We start from the raw sequence: 15584 nt of genomic DNA on the forward strand, positions 1-15584 counted from the left end.
ATGGCAAGAAGGACAGAAGTTGAAGGTGATGTCAGCTTTCTCCTTAGATGCATTCAGGCAAATTGTACAGGGACTTTTATTTTTGTGGTCAAGGGCTAGGAAGTTGAAGAGGGAACTGGAGCAGGTGGCTATGTGTCTCTCAGGTCCTTGGTGGCCTTCAACACCTGCTGGCTTCTGAGTCGTCTGTGTCTGTCCAGGGTGATTATGAGGAACTGAGATCCCTGTGTGCAGCTGACTCTAAGCAGGTCCTCACTCAGTCCCACTCCTTAGGCCTTTAAGACAGAGTATAGCGTCTCCTCCTGGGGGCCCTCTTGGGGAGGCGGGTGGGGAGGCGCTGCTGGTGAGGTCAAGTTGGAGAGGGCGAGGGAGGCATAGAAGATGTCGTCATCCTGGGGGAGAATGGAAAGGGGAGGGGGTTAGGCAGCAGAGGGGGAGCTGTCCCATCTCAGAGCCGCAATCCCACAGCTGATGCCCTGCCGAAACCACAGTCCCTCTGTTCTTCCACCCCACCTTCTCCAAACTTCCCTTTAATTCTTTCAGGACCTAATCTGAGCCGCTTACCTTGGTGTCCAGCTTGGGGCCTGCATGTTGTCCTAGAAAAAATCAAGATGTGCCAGGGTTAGGTGGCCTGGCAGCAAGGGTAGAGAAGTGGGCAGGGGGCTCCAGTAGTGAGGTCATCTTTAGGTCAGGAACAGGGTCTGGGGGAGGGTGGGTGAGGCAGGGGAGAGAGGAGGATGCTGAGGGCACGTGTGTGGGGAGGGAGTGTGTGGGGAGGAAGGAAGGCCCAGGTGGAGAGCGGGGATGATGGTGGCAGGACCTACCTTTATTCCCAATGTTCTCGTATTTCTCCTCCGGGTTTTGGAAGGATCCCCTGTGTGGGAACAGGAGGGGGGCGATGTGTCAGAGGCTGGACAGAAAAGAGTTACCACCTGCATCGGGCTGGTTCTCTTGGTGGGGGCTCTGTGACCTGCCCGGCCGCACTCGGAAGATGAAGGCAGAGGTTTGAGGCTCTCAGAAGGAGGCCGCCTGGATGGGGTTGAGGGGTCATTTGCGGTGTAGCCCTGTCCCTGAGTGCTGACTGAGGTGGATTGTTCTGGAGAAGCGGCTTTACTGCAGGGGCACAGGGAGGAGAAGCAGGAGGGGGAGCTCCTGTCCTCTCTGCCGCAGCGCCTCACTTAAAACTGGAGCATGAGAACCAGGAAGCTAATCTCAGGTCCCCTGGGCGGTGCTCAGGCCTTGGTCCCCAGAGGAGACGCCATCGCCATGGGGAGGGGTCCGAGGAGGGCAGCTGTCAAGAGTCAGGAGGGAGAGAAAGGAGGGAGGGGCTGCGAGAAGGAAAAGCCTGGAAGTGGAAGGAAAGATGGAGGAAGGAAAGAGGGGGGCCATGAGGAGGGTGAGAGCTCAGGAAAGGAAGAGGAGCTGGGGCCCCAGGAGAGGGAGCCAGGCTGGGAGCCGGGAGGGAAGTTGCTCTGAGAAAAGACAGAGGGCGGAGCAGCTGGAGGTCGCGCGCGTCACAGGGGAAAAGGACAGATTGGATGAGGAGCAAGAAAGAGGACAGAACGTGGAGGTGGTAGGTGTGTTCAGGAAGGATGAGGTGGAGAGAAGCCAGGATGAACTGGGGATGAAGGAGGAAAGGGGGAGCCAGAGAAAGACAGAGGGAGATGTTCCGGGAAAGAATCAGAGAAAGTGCTGGTCCACTGTTCTCGATTTTTTAAAGAGCTGGAGCCTCCGCAAGTGAAGAGCCTGGCCTGTTAGGGGACTTGGGAGGGTGTGGATGGAGAGTCCAGTCGGGGAGGGGCTGTGAAAGGCTCCCTAGTGCTGTTCTCAGAAGGAAACTTCCTGCTTCACAAAACAGCACCCCCCTCGCCCCTTGGAGGAGAAGCGCTCACCTGGCTGGGGTTCTGGCTTTAGTCTGCAGACCTGTAGGGGGACCAACAGTGTGTCAATGTGTCATCCATGGAGGCCGGTCTCCTGCCTGCCTTCTCTGCCCCGTCCCACCCTGAGCTCATCCTTGGAGAGACCAGAGCAGCGAAGCAGCTCGGCTGAAACCCACCTGGGAAGGGCTGGGACCTGAGCCTGCACCCAGCAGGCACCCTGAGGCTGCCCACACCTGTCCTGCCTTGTCCTCAACACCCATCAGGAGAGCAGCTCTTCCCTGCACCCTGCGCCCCTTCACCTTCTGAACACATTGGACTTGCCCACTTCCCCCAGCTCCAGTGACCTCTGCTCCACTCAGCCACACCCTGGGCCTTTTATTTTTTTTAATCACTCGAGCTGAGACCTCTGACCTAGTAAATGCTAGTATCATTTTTATGCTACTACTGTCTTTCCTTCCAGCTCTCTTTTGTCATCATCCCTCTGTACCTGTGCTTAACCTCACTAACTCTTGTCTCTTGATGATCCACTTTCTTTCAGGTTATCCAGGCTCCCTGCTGAGCCCTCTACTCTCCATCTCTGCCCTCTCACTGGCTCCTTGACCTCCTGTGTTCCCCTGTCCTTCTGCCACACTTGCTGACACATCTTCAGTCCTGGATGTGTCCTAAGGCAGGGAATGCTATTTGCTTCTCTCAATATCCACTTGCTTCTTCTTATTCAGTTACAGAACTTTGATTTTATTTGGAGTGGCAGTGTGCCTCCCTACAGATAGATGTGGGACCTATGACTAAATATAGCCAGTGAGATATAAGGGGAAGTTGTAGGTAGGACTTTCAGGAAGGCTCTTTAAAAGGAGGACAGACAGCTGGGTCATAGTCTTTTTGTCCTTTCCTTCTACATCCTGTTTCTTGTTTAGATTCACAAATAATGCCTGGAGTCCTAGCAGCCATCTTGCACCATAAAGCAGCCTCCAGGATAGAAGTCAGTATCCAGCACAGTGAGCAGAAAGGTGGGAGCCTGAGAGCCTAAGGACGGTGTCCTCTGCTTTCTGGCTCCAGATCCTTTTAGATGAGGAAAGAAATAACCCTCTGTGTTACTTAACCCACTGTTACTTCTGTTCTCTGATGCTAGCAGCTAAACACAACTTTTTTTTTTTGGCCGTGGCACGGCTTGCGGGATCTTGGTTCCCCAACCAGGGATCGAACCCAGGCCCTCGGCAGTGAAAGTACAGGGTCCAACCACTGGACCACCAGGGAATTCCCTGAACAGAACTTTTAATCAGCAATTCCTAAAGGTTTCTAAACCTGCATGCTTGAATACTGCTGAAAAAAACCATAGTCATGTGCAATGATGCTTGTACAGATTTATGGCTTCTCATCTGAGTTGATCCTCAGATACCATCTTGCATTTCCTCAGTGACTATGTCACATTTTCTCTACATCTTGAACCTTCATCCTCACTCTCAGGACACAACCACTGTGGTTTTTGCTCTGCAGAGCTAAAATAACAATTTTAGAGTGACCCCAGCCTGGCCCACCTCTGGCCCTTCCACTGCAGACTCTGTATGTGCAAGGCCAAGCTGAGGTTGCCACATTGCCTTATCACATTGCCGCTGGGATCAGAGGCTCTGGGGTGTGATTTCCAAGGTCTTCTTCTCTCACCTCCTGCCTCCTCCACAGCTGTGAGCTACTTAGAGTTGCCAGCATGGTTTCCTTCCCCTGGAAGGACAGTGACCTCTACAGCACCCTCACCACCTGCCTAATTCTTTTTCATTCTTTGAGACTTTTTGCAGGTGTCATTTCCTCTGGGAAGTCCTCCTTGATTACCCCTCCTTCCTCCCAACCTACCATAGCTCTTTGCAAATGAGGCCATTAGCCCTTGAGGCAACTGTCTTCCCCATATCCTCCTATCCCCCAGTTCCTTGAAAGCAGGGCCTATGCTTTACTTACTTTTGCATCTCCAGTTATAACCCAGACCCTGGAAAATGGGTGTCCAACCAGTGCTTGCTGAGTGGAGCCACCTTCCTGTCCCTTCTGTTCTCTCCTTAAATTTCCCAGGGCAGACCATCCCTACCCTTGCACCAAAAGGTGGGGACAAATGAGAAATGATTAAGTCAAATGAAAAGAACTGGAAACGATCAGATTTGTGGAGAGGGATTGGTCTTGAGCTGTGGTTCCCAAACTTGACACACAAATACCACCTGAGGAGACCATTAAAAATGCAGATTCCCAAGCTCAGATCTCAAGCCCAGCAGGGATCTGCATTTTTAATGGGCACCTGTGGTCATTCTGATGCAGGAGGGTTCTGAGAAACACCCAGCTGGGAATCTTGGGGAGAGATTGGGGGTCCCAGACCACTTACCTTTGCTTCTCTTCCACCTGAGGTACACAATCAGTCCCACAATTGCAGTTATGAGCACAACGCTGGCCAGTGCCAACCCGACTGACTGTAGCTTCAGTACTCAAGGGCCAAGACCATGAACTCCTTTTGCTCTCTGGGACCCTGAGGCCAGCTGTGGTGGTGACGGTGGTGGTGGGGCCTTGAATTGTTGTCTTGGTGGCTGGGAAGACATGAGAAATATGCAAATTCTTCACTAAAGGGCTGGAGGTATCTGGGTGAAGCTGTCACATCTTGTTCCCTAGTTTGGGGAATGTGGAGGGGGGGAGCAAGTCTCTGAAGCTCTCCCACAAGGAGGGGAGTAACAAAGGCAGATGCTGGAAGCTTTGAATCCTCATCACTCTGTTTAAATCCTGACCCTACCACTGATCAGTGCTGTGAGCTCAGAACCTCATTTCATCACCTACAAATAGGGACAACTAAGTCACAGGATCAAAAAAAAATTACTGTGGTAAAATACATGTAACACAGATTTACCATTTTAACCATATTTAAGTGTATAGTTCAGTGACATCAAGTGCATTCACATTATCGTGCAACCATCACCACCATCCATCTTCCGAAATTTTTCATCTTTCCAAACTGAAACTCTGTCCCCATTAAACACCAACTCCCCATTCCCCCTTTCCCCAGCCCCTGGCACTCACCATTCTACTTTCTGACTCTAAGCATTTGACTACTCTAGGTACCTCATAGAAGTGGATTCAAACAGTATTTGTCATTTTACATGATTGTCTTAATAAGTGAGAAAACATCTGTAAAGCACCTAATGTATATTGGAAATATATTATTACGGTTAAATTAATATGTATTGAACTTTAGTTCCTACACACAAGGATATACAATGGAGAAAAGACAGTCTCTTCAATAAGTGGTGCTGGGAAAACTGGACAGCTACATGTAAAAGAATAAAATTAGAACACTCCCTAACACCATACTCAAAAATAAACTCAAAATGGATTAAAGACCTAAATGTAAGGCCAGACACTATAAAATTCTTAGAGGAAAACATAGGCAGAACACTCCATGACATAAGTCACAGCAAGATCCTTTTTGACTCACCTCCTAGAGAAATGGAAATAAAAACAAAAATAAACAAATGGGACCTAATTAAACTTAAAAGCTTTTGCACAGCAAAGGAAACCATAAATGAGACGAAAAGACAACCCTCAGAATGGGAGAAAATATTTGCAAATGAAGCAACTGACGAAGGATTAATCTCCAAAATATACAAGCAGCTCATGCAGATCAATATCAAAAAAACAACCCAATCCAAAAATGGGCAGGAGACCTAAATAGACATTTCTCCAAAGAAGATATACAGATTGCCAACAAACACATGAAAGGATGCTCAACATCACTAATTGTTAGAGAAATGCAAGTCAGAACTACAATGAGATATCTCCTCACACCAGTCAGAATGGCCATCATCAAAAAATCTAGAAACAATAAATGCTGGAGAGGGTGTGGAGAAAAGGGAACCCTCTTGCACTGTTGGTGGGAATGTAAATTGATACAGCCACTATGGAGAACAGTATGGAGGTTCCTCTAAAAACTAAAAATAGAACTACCATATGTCCCAGCAATCCCACTACTGGACATATACCCTGAGAAAACCATAATTCAAAAAAGAGTCATGTACCACAATGTTCACTGCAGCTCTATTTACAATAGCCAGGACATGGAAGCAACCTAAACGTCCATCGACAGATGAATGGATAAAGAAGATGTGGCACATATATACAATGGAATATTACTCAGCCATAAAAAGAAACGGAACAGTTATTTGTAGTGAGGTGGATGGACCTAGAGACGGTCATATAGAGTGAAGTAAGTCAGAGAAAAACAAATACCATATGCTAACACATATATATGGAATCTAAAAAAAAAAAAAGGTTCTGAAGAACCTAGGGGCAGGACAGGAATAAAGATGCAGACATAGAGAACGGACTGGAGGACATGGGGAGGGGGAAGGGTAAGCTGGGACTAAGAGAGTGGCATGGACATATATACACTACCAAATGTAAAACAGATAGCTAGTGGGAAGCAGCCGCATAGCACAGGGAGATCAGCTCGGTGCTTTGTGTCCACCTAGAGGGGTGGGATAGGGAGGGTGGGAGGGAGACACGAGAGGGAGGAGATACGGGGATGTATGTAAATGTATAGCTGATTCACTTTGTTACACAGCAGAAACTAACACACCGTTGTAAAGCAATTATACTCCAATAAAGATGTTTAAAAAAATAAAAAAAAATAAAAAGATAGGTGTAGATCTATATGTGTTGAAGTGGAAAGATACTTGAGGTCCATGAAGTAAACATAGCAAGCTGAAGAGCAGAAAAGTATGCAGTTTGATTCTATTGTGTTCCATCTCTATATATCTGTAACTATATCTACATCTGTAGAGAGAACATTTCTGCAGAAAGAGGTAATGGCTGAGACATAAAGTGGAGAGAGGAACTTGTTTTTCATTTGATTCCCTCTGTGTGACCATTTTTAAAACTATTCACAAGTATGTATTTCCAGTACTTTTATTATTTTTAAAACGTAATATTTATTTTTATATAAGTTGTATAGGCACATAATTTAAAGAATCAACAAATTCCCTACAGGTTTTAAAAACAGCACCCTCACCGAAATTCTATTGAATGCAGCCCAACTATTGACTTAATTGTCAATTCAATCATGCCATTGTCTAACACAGTGTTTTCTTCCAGGCTACATCAAAGACTGTGAAACTTTATAATAAATTTATATTGGGTGATTATTATACATAATTTAAAAATTTTTATTATATTACATAAAATGAAAAATATATTTCCAGTTCCAGTCCATAAAGGTACATGTGGTCACAGAATTTATTCCATAAAACAAAGGGACCAACAGAAAAAAATTCTATAGACTATCCATTTCAATAATATTTTAAAGACATCCACAGTAAAAAAAAAAAAAAAAAAAACAATAAAAACAGCACCCTCTGCATAAGCCTTCTCACTCCTTTCCCACTCCCCAGATGGAACTACTTTCAGCAACTTTAGCTATTTTTTGGCATTAACCTCATATTTCTAAGTCACTGGCTTTTACTGCTATTGTTTGATCTTGTTGTTTTAGGTAGTATCTAGTCCTTCCTACTATTGAAATCCAGAATTTAGATCTCTTACACCCCCTTTTCTTCAACTTACTCAACATCTCAGCGTTTGATATTCTCCCTTTCATGAAACATGTTCTTCACGTGGCATCTGGGACACCATCTCTCTTTGTTCTTCTCCTCCCTCGCTAGCAGCTCCATCTCAGTTTTCTTTGTTGATTCCTCCTTGTCTTCCCACCTGTAACCATCAGGGTTCGGTTCTGGGACCTCCTCTCTCTACACTCACTTCCCAGATAATCTCATCCTGCCCTATGGCATTAACCACCAGCCATACGCAGAAAACTCCTGAACTTACACATCCAGCCATCTCTCCCCCTGCACTTGGAGTCATATATATCTCACTGCCTCCTCACACCTCTTGTTTGTCTGGTAACATCTCAAATTTAAGATGTTCAAAACAGAGCTCTTCATTTCTTCTCAAACTGTTCTTCCCTCAGCTCCCCCTCTCAGTAAATGGAACGCCATCCTTCAAGATGCTCAGGCCAAAGGCCATAGAGTCATCCTTACTTCGTTCTTTCTCTTCTCCCATCATCTGCAAATCCTGTCTGCTCTGTCTTCAGAATATAACCAGCATCTGGCAACTTCTCACCTGCCCTGGCTGTCACCCTAATCAAGCCTCACCATCTCTCACCTTTTCCCGCTTTGACCTTGGTCATCTGTGCAGTCTTATTCTCCACACAACAGCCGGAGGGACACTTCTACATTGTAAATCCAATCACGGTGCTCCTTTGCAGGAAACCCTCACCTGCTCCCATCACTCTTGGAGTCAAAGCTCTTTCCTTGGGCTTCCCTGGTGGCGCAGTGGTTGAGAATCTGCCTGCCAATGCAGGGGACACGGGTTCGAGCCCTGGTCTGGGAGGATCCCACACGCCGCGGAGCAGCTGGGCCCGTGAGCCACAACTACTGAGCCTGCGCATCTGGAGCCTGTGCTCCGCAACAAGAGAGGCCGCGATAGTGAGAGGCCCGCGCACCGCAATGAAGAGTGGCCCCTGCTTGCCGCATAGAGAAAGCCCTCGCGCGGAAACGAAGACCCAACACAGCCAAAAATAAATAAATAAGTAAATATTAAAAAAAAAAAAAAAGCTCTCTCCTTGGCTTTCAAAGCCACCCGAAACCTGCCTGTTCTGCCCTCACCTCCTGCCACCCTCAACCTCTTCCTCTGCTGCAGACACGCTTGTCCCACCTCACGGCCTTTGCCCTTGTTGCTCCCTCTTGACTGGAACCTTCTTCTCCAGACCTCTCCCTCACTTCCTGCACATCTGTGCTTAGGCTAGATTTTTTTGCTCATTTCTCCAGATCCCTCCCCAGCTCTTCTCCACCCTGCTTGGTGCCTTTGGAGGCTGGTCTTAGTGGACTCCAGCCGTGGGCTCAGGGGGAGAGGGGAGTGAGTCAGGGCATAGCGCTTGGGTCCCTCCCTAATGGGCACTGTATTAGTCAGTGTTCTCCAGAGAAACAGGAACCAATAGGATATACAGAGAGAAATAGTTTTAATATGAGGGATTGCCTCTTCAATTATGATGGCTGAGAAGTCCCACACTCTGCCATCTGCAAGGGGGAAGATTCAGAAAGCTGGTGGTGTCGTTCCAGTCCAAACCCAAAAGCCTGAGAACTACGGGGGCAATCGTGTAAGTCCCAGTCTGATTCCAAAAGCCCGAGACCACGAATTCTGAACTCTGGGTGCAGAAGAAGATGGATGCCCCAGCTCAAGTGGAGAGCAAGTTGGTCCTTCCCCTACTTTTTTGTTCTACTCAGGCCCTCAAGGGATTGTCTGGTGCCCACCCACTGCTAATCTCCTCTGGAAACATCCTCACAGACACACGCAGAAATAATGTCTTAGTAGGTATCCAGTCAAGTGGACACAGAACTAACCATCACGGGCATGTGGACTCTCTCTCCCCAGAGGCCACAGCTCCTCTCTGGGTCCCAGTACCTACTTCCTCCCCTGCTTCTTAGGCCTGTGGCTGGTCCCAGGTGTCTCACTGTCCCTGACTGGTTCCCTACCCTGTGCCCCCTTTAAAACTCTCCTCAGTTACCCTGTTTGAGCAGCTGCCTCCTGCCGGGACTCTGGCTAATATCCCCACGACCTTCCCTGTTCCATCTGAATAAAGCAGCACCCCCAGCCCCTCTATCCACAGATTCTGCTCCATTTTCCTGCTTTTCTCTTCTCACCACCACCTGACACACAGAATTAATTTGTTTGCTTTTTTTGTTGTATTCTCAAGCGTAAGTTCCATTGTTAAGGACATTTTCATTTTGTTTTGTCTTAACTGCTTTATCCCAGTGCCCAGATTAGGACCTGACATATAATAGGGACTCAGTCAGTACTTGTTATTTCATTTGTTAAATGAATAAATGAAATAATTTTCCCTTGGAATTTCACAACATTCAACCACTGTCTTCCAGCTTCCTCTATTGCTATTGAGAGAGTCAAGCCGCTCTGATTCCTAAATCTCTTTATGTGGCCAGTTTATTTCCTCCTTGGAAATGTATTGGATCTTCCTTTATCCCTGGTGCTTTGAAATTTCATGTTGCAGTGCCCCAGGGTTGGTCTCTTTATTTTTATCCATTTTGCTGGGTTCTTTCATTCTGGAAAATTTCTAGAGTAATTTTGTTGATAATTTCTTCCCCACGGGCTTCTTTTTTCTTTGTTTTTAAAACTCCTATTATTCAGGGGTTGGAACTCTTGGACCAATTCTCAATTTTTCTTATCCTTCCTTATAACTCCTATATTATATTTCTATGGCTGCTATGACAAAGTGCCACAAACTAGGTGACTCTAAACAACAGAAGTTTACTCTCACAGATCTGGAGGCCAGAAGTCAGGAATCAAGGTGTCAGCCATGCTGCGCTCACTCAGGAGGCCCTGAAGGGGAACCTGTTCCTTGCTTCTTCCAGCTTCTGGTGGCTGCTTCATTACAGTCTCTGCCTCTGTGGTCACACTGCCTTCTCTTCCATCTGTGTGAAATCTCCCACTGCCCCTCTCTTATGAGGACACTTTTATTAGTATTTAGAGCCCACTCAGATAATCCCAGATAATCTCATCTCAAATTCCTCAACTGAATCACATCTCCAACAGTATAAGGCATTATTCACATTATTCAGTATAAAGTTCTGGGGATTAGGATGTGGACATGACCTTTGGGGGGCTGCTGTTCAACCCACTACAATATCCAAATCTTTGAATTTTTTTCTACCTTCTGAGATATTTCCACAAACTTCATCTTTCAATCATTTATTGAGTTTTCCATCTTTGCTAGTATACCTCTAATTTCCGAGACTTCTTTTTTTGTTTCAGAAGCTCCTTTGTAAAGCACCCTTTTGTGTTATATACATGAAATTCCTTAACTTTCTGAGGATGATAGTTATTTGAAAATTTTAATCTCCTTTCATTATTTTGGATTCTTCCAGATGCCCTTCCCCCCCCCCCCCCGATTGTTCTGTTCTCTGCATTTCATGGGAAAAGCATTCTTTAAATGTTTAGTTCAATCATTTTTAAAACAGCATCTCTAGCCTCAAGCAACCTGGGCACAGCTGAGGTGAGGGTACAATCCTTAGTGCAGGGGATTTGGTGCAAGGCCGAGACCCCAATCACCTTACCCCCTTGGCTCCCAGCATGCAGGAAGCTGTGTGTGTTATAGCAGAAAAGGCATGTCAGTTAGTGGGCTGTAGAGTGATCTGTTAGATTTCTAGATCTTTTCAGGCCCATCAGATAGATATCCCAGAGAAGAGTCTCCTAATATTCTGCCCTTGGTGGGTGGGTTGTGGGTACCAGCCTGGCTACCTGCATCCTGGGAGGCTCCCACAGGGGTCAAGTTGTTTAAGGTCTCATCAGTTCACCAAATCTCCAGATTTAAGAACTAAATCCTTGTCACCAGTTAGGGCCCAGGGTACACCCCCCAGACTCCTTGTGGATTATCGTAGAAAGCAAATATCCACTCTTTGGCTGGGGTGTTGGGTGGGGGTATGGAGGTGTCTCTGCTTCTTAAATACGTTTCAACTAGTCCTCTAGTTTTCAGACCCCCTTCCACCCCCAGTTTCACGAGTACTAGGAGCTGCCATTCCGGACCCTTTAAAGGGTTTTGCAGTGTAAATCGCCTTCGTTCTGGGTGTCCCTGCTGGTGGCTTAGGGTTTAACTCCTCTGGTCTCCTGAGCCAGTTACATTAGTCTCTCTGTTTCCAGCGTCCCAAATTTTGTTTTTGTTCACCTGGATTGCAAATACTTTGTCCTTGTGGGTTTTTGTCTTAAAAAATTCCCTTTGCTGTCATTTTAGTAGATTTTGGGAGGGAGTGGAGATAAACATGGGCATATAACCCAGCATCTTGGCCAGAATTTGTGCATTACTTTTAAAATGAAAATTATAACAAGTATACATTTTTTCAAATGTTGCACATTAATAATAAAAGTAGAGAATAGGAAAAAGTCTTGTGAGGCATTTACATGATCTTTGGAAGAACATTACAAAGGTTTACTGAGGGATATAAAATAGGACCCTTTCCTCAGTGAGAAGATTGCACATCGTACTGATTTCAGTTTCTGTCAATTGCTTTATAGGTTTAATGCAATTCTTATTTAAAAAATCAACATAAGCGTTTTTCTAGGTACTTGGCAAACTTATTCTAACATTTATGTGGAAGAATAGGCAGGCAACAATAATAAAGTTTTTGAGGAAGAAATATGTGGTTGTGATGGAAAAAGTCTTAACAGTCATTGAAACATGATAAAGTTATAATAACTAAAACAGTGTCGTACTAATATAAGAAAACACAGACTAGTGAAACAGAATAGACAGACCAGAAATGGATGCTATTCTACAAAAGAACTTAAAAGCTAGGCCTATGAATCAATGGAAAAAAGAAAAAATATTCAATAAATGAAGTAAGGACAACTGATTTGTTTCTTGGTATAAAGATCAACTTAGTTCTTTATCTCACACCATATACCAAAATAAATTCTCACTATGTTGAAGAATTTTATTGTGAGAAGTAATCAAATCTTACAAAAATTAGGAAAAAATATTTTCACCCCTAGTGGGATGTGGGGTTTTCGGCTTAGAAATAAAAGAGAAAAACTACAAATGAGATTAGATAATTAGATTTGGCTAGAAAAGTAAACCGTTTGTAAAAAAAAATTAATAAGCCAATCTCAAACTTATGAGTTATGTTTGCTACAGATATTCCTTTGGTGTGATTTTTTGCATGGTGGTACTTCACTGGGATTAAAACATTTCTTTTTATTACTTTCTTGTATCTTTTAAAAAGTAATGAGCATGACCATCCAATTAATTGAATTAATTGAAAAAAATTAACTTACTGATGAAAAAACTCAGAGTAAATGTGACTGAAACACAGAAATGAGAAAAAGAAGGAAGAATTAGGAAAGGAAGAAGAGGGATTTAAGGAGAGACGAAGTCCCTCAAAAAAGGCCATTTAAGGAAATATGGAGGAGGTGCAGGAAATATTAATCCAAGGCTGTCTTGCTTAATTCAGGTTGTCAGTCACTATCTATTTGCTTTAAAACCAGCATAGTGGTCAAGAAGGGGCAATGGTTTTCCGAGGGGGAGACACGGGGAGTGTCCATCCCAGCTGGGAGCAGAAATTCATCACTGATACTGCTTAGAATTGCCAGCACAAGTGATTATAAAAAGCAAACAAATGTAGACGATTTTCAAAAAAATAATCTACAGACAACACACCCCTTTATTGCCTGTGCCTGGGAGAGAACCCCTCACCTCTGCCCTGGAGTCAGATACACTGAGGTTCAAGTTCCAACGCCCCACTGAATCAGAGAGGGAGATCCGTTGATGCTACACGTCCATTATTAGGTGAAAAATAGTCAAAACGAGATGATCAGGTCAGTAGCTGAGGCCAAGCGGCTCATGGTTAAGAGAAGAGGCTCTGGGGTTAAACTGGGGTCAAACCCCACCTGCACCAGGAGTGACTTCGGGCAGGTGTTTGCTGTGCGAGCCTCGGTCTCCCTTCCTGTAACAGGAGGACGGCAGCAGGGCCGACTGTTACCGGGGTCGTGGGGAAGGTTAGCTGGGGTTTAGCTGGGCTGATGCTGCCAAGGTGTCCAGCCGGGACGCAGGGCACAGTCAGCGGGAGCTGCCGTTACCGCTGCTGCTGCCTCGTCATGACCAGGACAGAGGAGCGAGATCAGGGTGGACAACGGGGACAGTGTGACGAGAAGCACACAGGGAGAGGTGGGGGGCGGCAAGGAGGTAAAGAGGATGGAAGCGGGGGGAAGAGGAGATGGGAAAGAGATGGGGTGGGGGTGGGAGCGTTGAGGGCCGTGTTCTGGGGAGCAGAGCAGCAGAAGGAAGGGGGAGATGGGAAACAGGTGATGGGGACATGGGACGCCTCGGGCCACCATTGGTGGCCACCACACACCTACTGTGTGTGTGTGGGCTGAGCTCATGGCCGTGGGGAGACAAGACATGGGGTAGCTGAGCCTCCACACATGGACACATGACAAAGGGGAGGCGGCCGCATCCCAAAGATGTCAAGTCACCTGGAGGACATGGGGTGAGGGCAGGGGAGGGTGCAGCCCCAGCTTGGAGCAAGAAAGGAGAATAGCTGGGAGCCCAGAGGGTGGAAGGCTGAGGATGAGGGAGGGGGCTGGATCTGGAGGGCAGAGAGGAGGATGGGCAAGGGAGGCAGCCCAGGGTTGGGAAGATTAAGGTGAAAAGGGGTTGATAGAGGCCTGGGGAGGAGTAGAGGGGGCAAGGAGAGGAGTCTGAGAGAAGAGAGGAAGAGGGGGCCTGGGCCAGGCCTGGGAGACAAGACCCCAGTGGCCTCCAAGAGCCTCAGGCAGGACAGCGGGACTCACTGGGGATGATGGTGAGTGCGGTTCCCTCGATGGACTGCCACATCTGCTTGCCTTTTCTCAGCGTGTCCACCTCCACCCGGCAGAAGTACCTGGACTCATCCTCCCACCGCAGTTTCGAGATCTGGAGGGAGCCGCTGTGCCCACCCTTTGTCCAGTTCAGGAGGAGCCGGTCCTTGAAATCCTTGTGGATGAACGGCGGGGTTGTGTTGTAGATGAACTCCCCATGGAAGTGTTTCCATCTCCAGAATATTCTCACGTTGGGAGCCTTGGCTGATGCCCAGGAGTAATAGAAGGAGAAGGGGATGTGGATGGAGCCACCCTTGGGGGCTGAGAGTTCCTTTAGTTGGTTCATCCCAAAGTCAGTGCTTGGATTGGGTTCTGCCCAGTGACCTAGAGGAGGGAGGGAGAGGGAGAGACTTTGAAGGTGACCCCAGACCGTCAGCCACCCTCACCTACAAGGGGATGTGTGACAGGTGGTAGGACTGGCCCTCTGGCCTGGGTGAGCCCCTCTCCAGGCTTGGGGCGGGGAGGAGGGTGAGGGGTTGGGGGGACCCGGCACTGTGGGACCAGCTCTTTGTTTGTTGGGGGTGGGAGGCCTGGCCGGCTACCCCAGGGGACACTTCTACGGACACGCAGCCATAGCCCCTCCCTGGGGGGGTGGTCCCTGCGGCCCTGGGCAGGGCAGGACAGTCCCGGCCTCTCACCTGCCTGCAGAGATGCCAGGGACAGCAGCAGGGGCAGCAGCAAGGGCAGACCCATGGCCTTGCCCTCCTCCCGGGATGAGAAGACAAGCAGAGCCTTCAAGGCCAGAGGGGAGGCCTGTGGAGGGGCCGCCTGCGGGGAATCTCAGCACCAGGAGAGCGACGACCAGGCTCCTTCAGAGGACTGAGGAGGGTAGCGGCCTTCCTGAAACCTGCCCACCCCTGCCGTGACTGGCACTCCTTTATCAATGTGGCTTCTTTTCCTATATTGCAAAAGGGCCTCTCTGTGGTCAGTGCAAAGGGAACCATGATCTAGGGCTCCCTGCCCCCCTCTGCACACTGAGGGGCTGGTCCTGACCTGTGCCAGCTGGGGCCTCGCCTCTCTCCCTCAGCTCCCTGCCTCTGCCACCCCCTTGGCATCTCCTTAGGAGTCAGTCTCTGTGTCTCTGTGTGTCTCTCTCTTCTTTTCCCTGCTTCTCGGAGTGTCTCTCTCCTCCCAGGGAAAGGGGCGACAGCAGAACCAGTTCAGGCTCCTTCAGGGAGAGGTCCACGGCCCTGAGTCCCTGCCCAGCTACAGCCCCTTAGAGAGGAGGAGGAGGAGGAGGGAGCTGCTGGTGGTCAAGCCTCAGCCCCCAGC

General features: G+C 47.6%; 1 protein-coding gene across 1 annotated transcript; it reads right to left on the reverse strand.

Annotated features, from left to right (window-relative positions):
• Positions 1-75: 75 nt before the first annotated feature.
• PILRA (paired immunoglobin like type 2 receptor alpha) lies at positions 76-15035 on the reverse strand. The gene is given in 8 exon segments (XM_059897178.1): positions 76-389; positions 562-593; positions 822-871; positions 1890-1920; positions 4237-4318; positions 4320-4435; positions 14247-14636; positions 14951-15035. Coding segments are annotated over 8 exon segments (879 nt in total). The 5' UTR covers positions 15006-15035; the 3' UTR covers positions 76-266.
• Between the last annotated feature and the right edge of the window lie 549 nt (positions 15036-15584).

The sequence above is a fragment of the Balaenoptera ricei genome, chromosome 15 (genome assembly GCF_028023285.1).
Source record: "Balaenoptera ricei isolate mBalRic1 chromosome 15, mBalRic1.hap2, whole genome shotgun sequence".
In the NCBI taxonomy this organism is placed as follows: domain Eukaryota; kingdom Metazoa; phylum Chordata; class Mammalia; order Artiodactyla; family Balaenopteridae; genus Balaenoptera; species Balaenoptera ricei.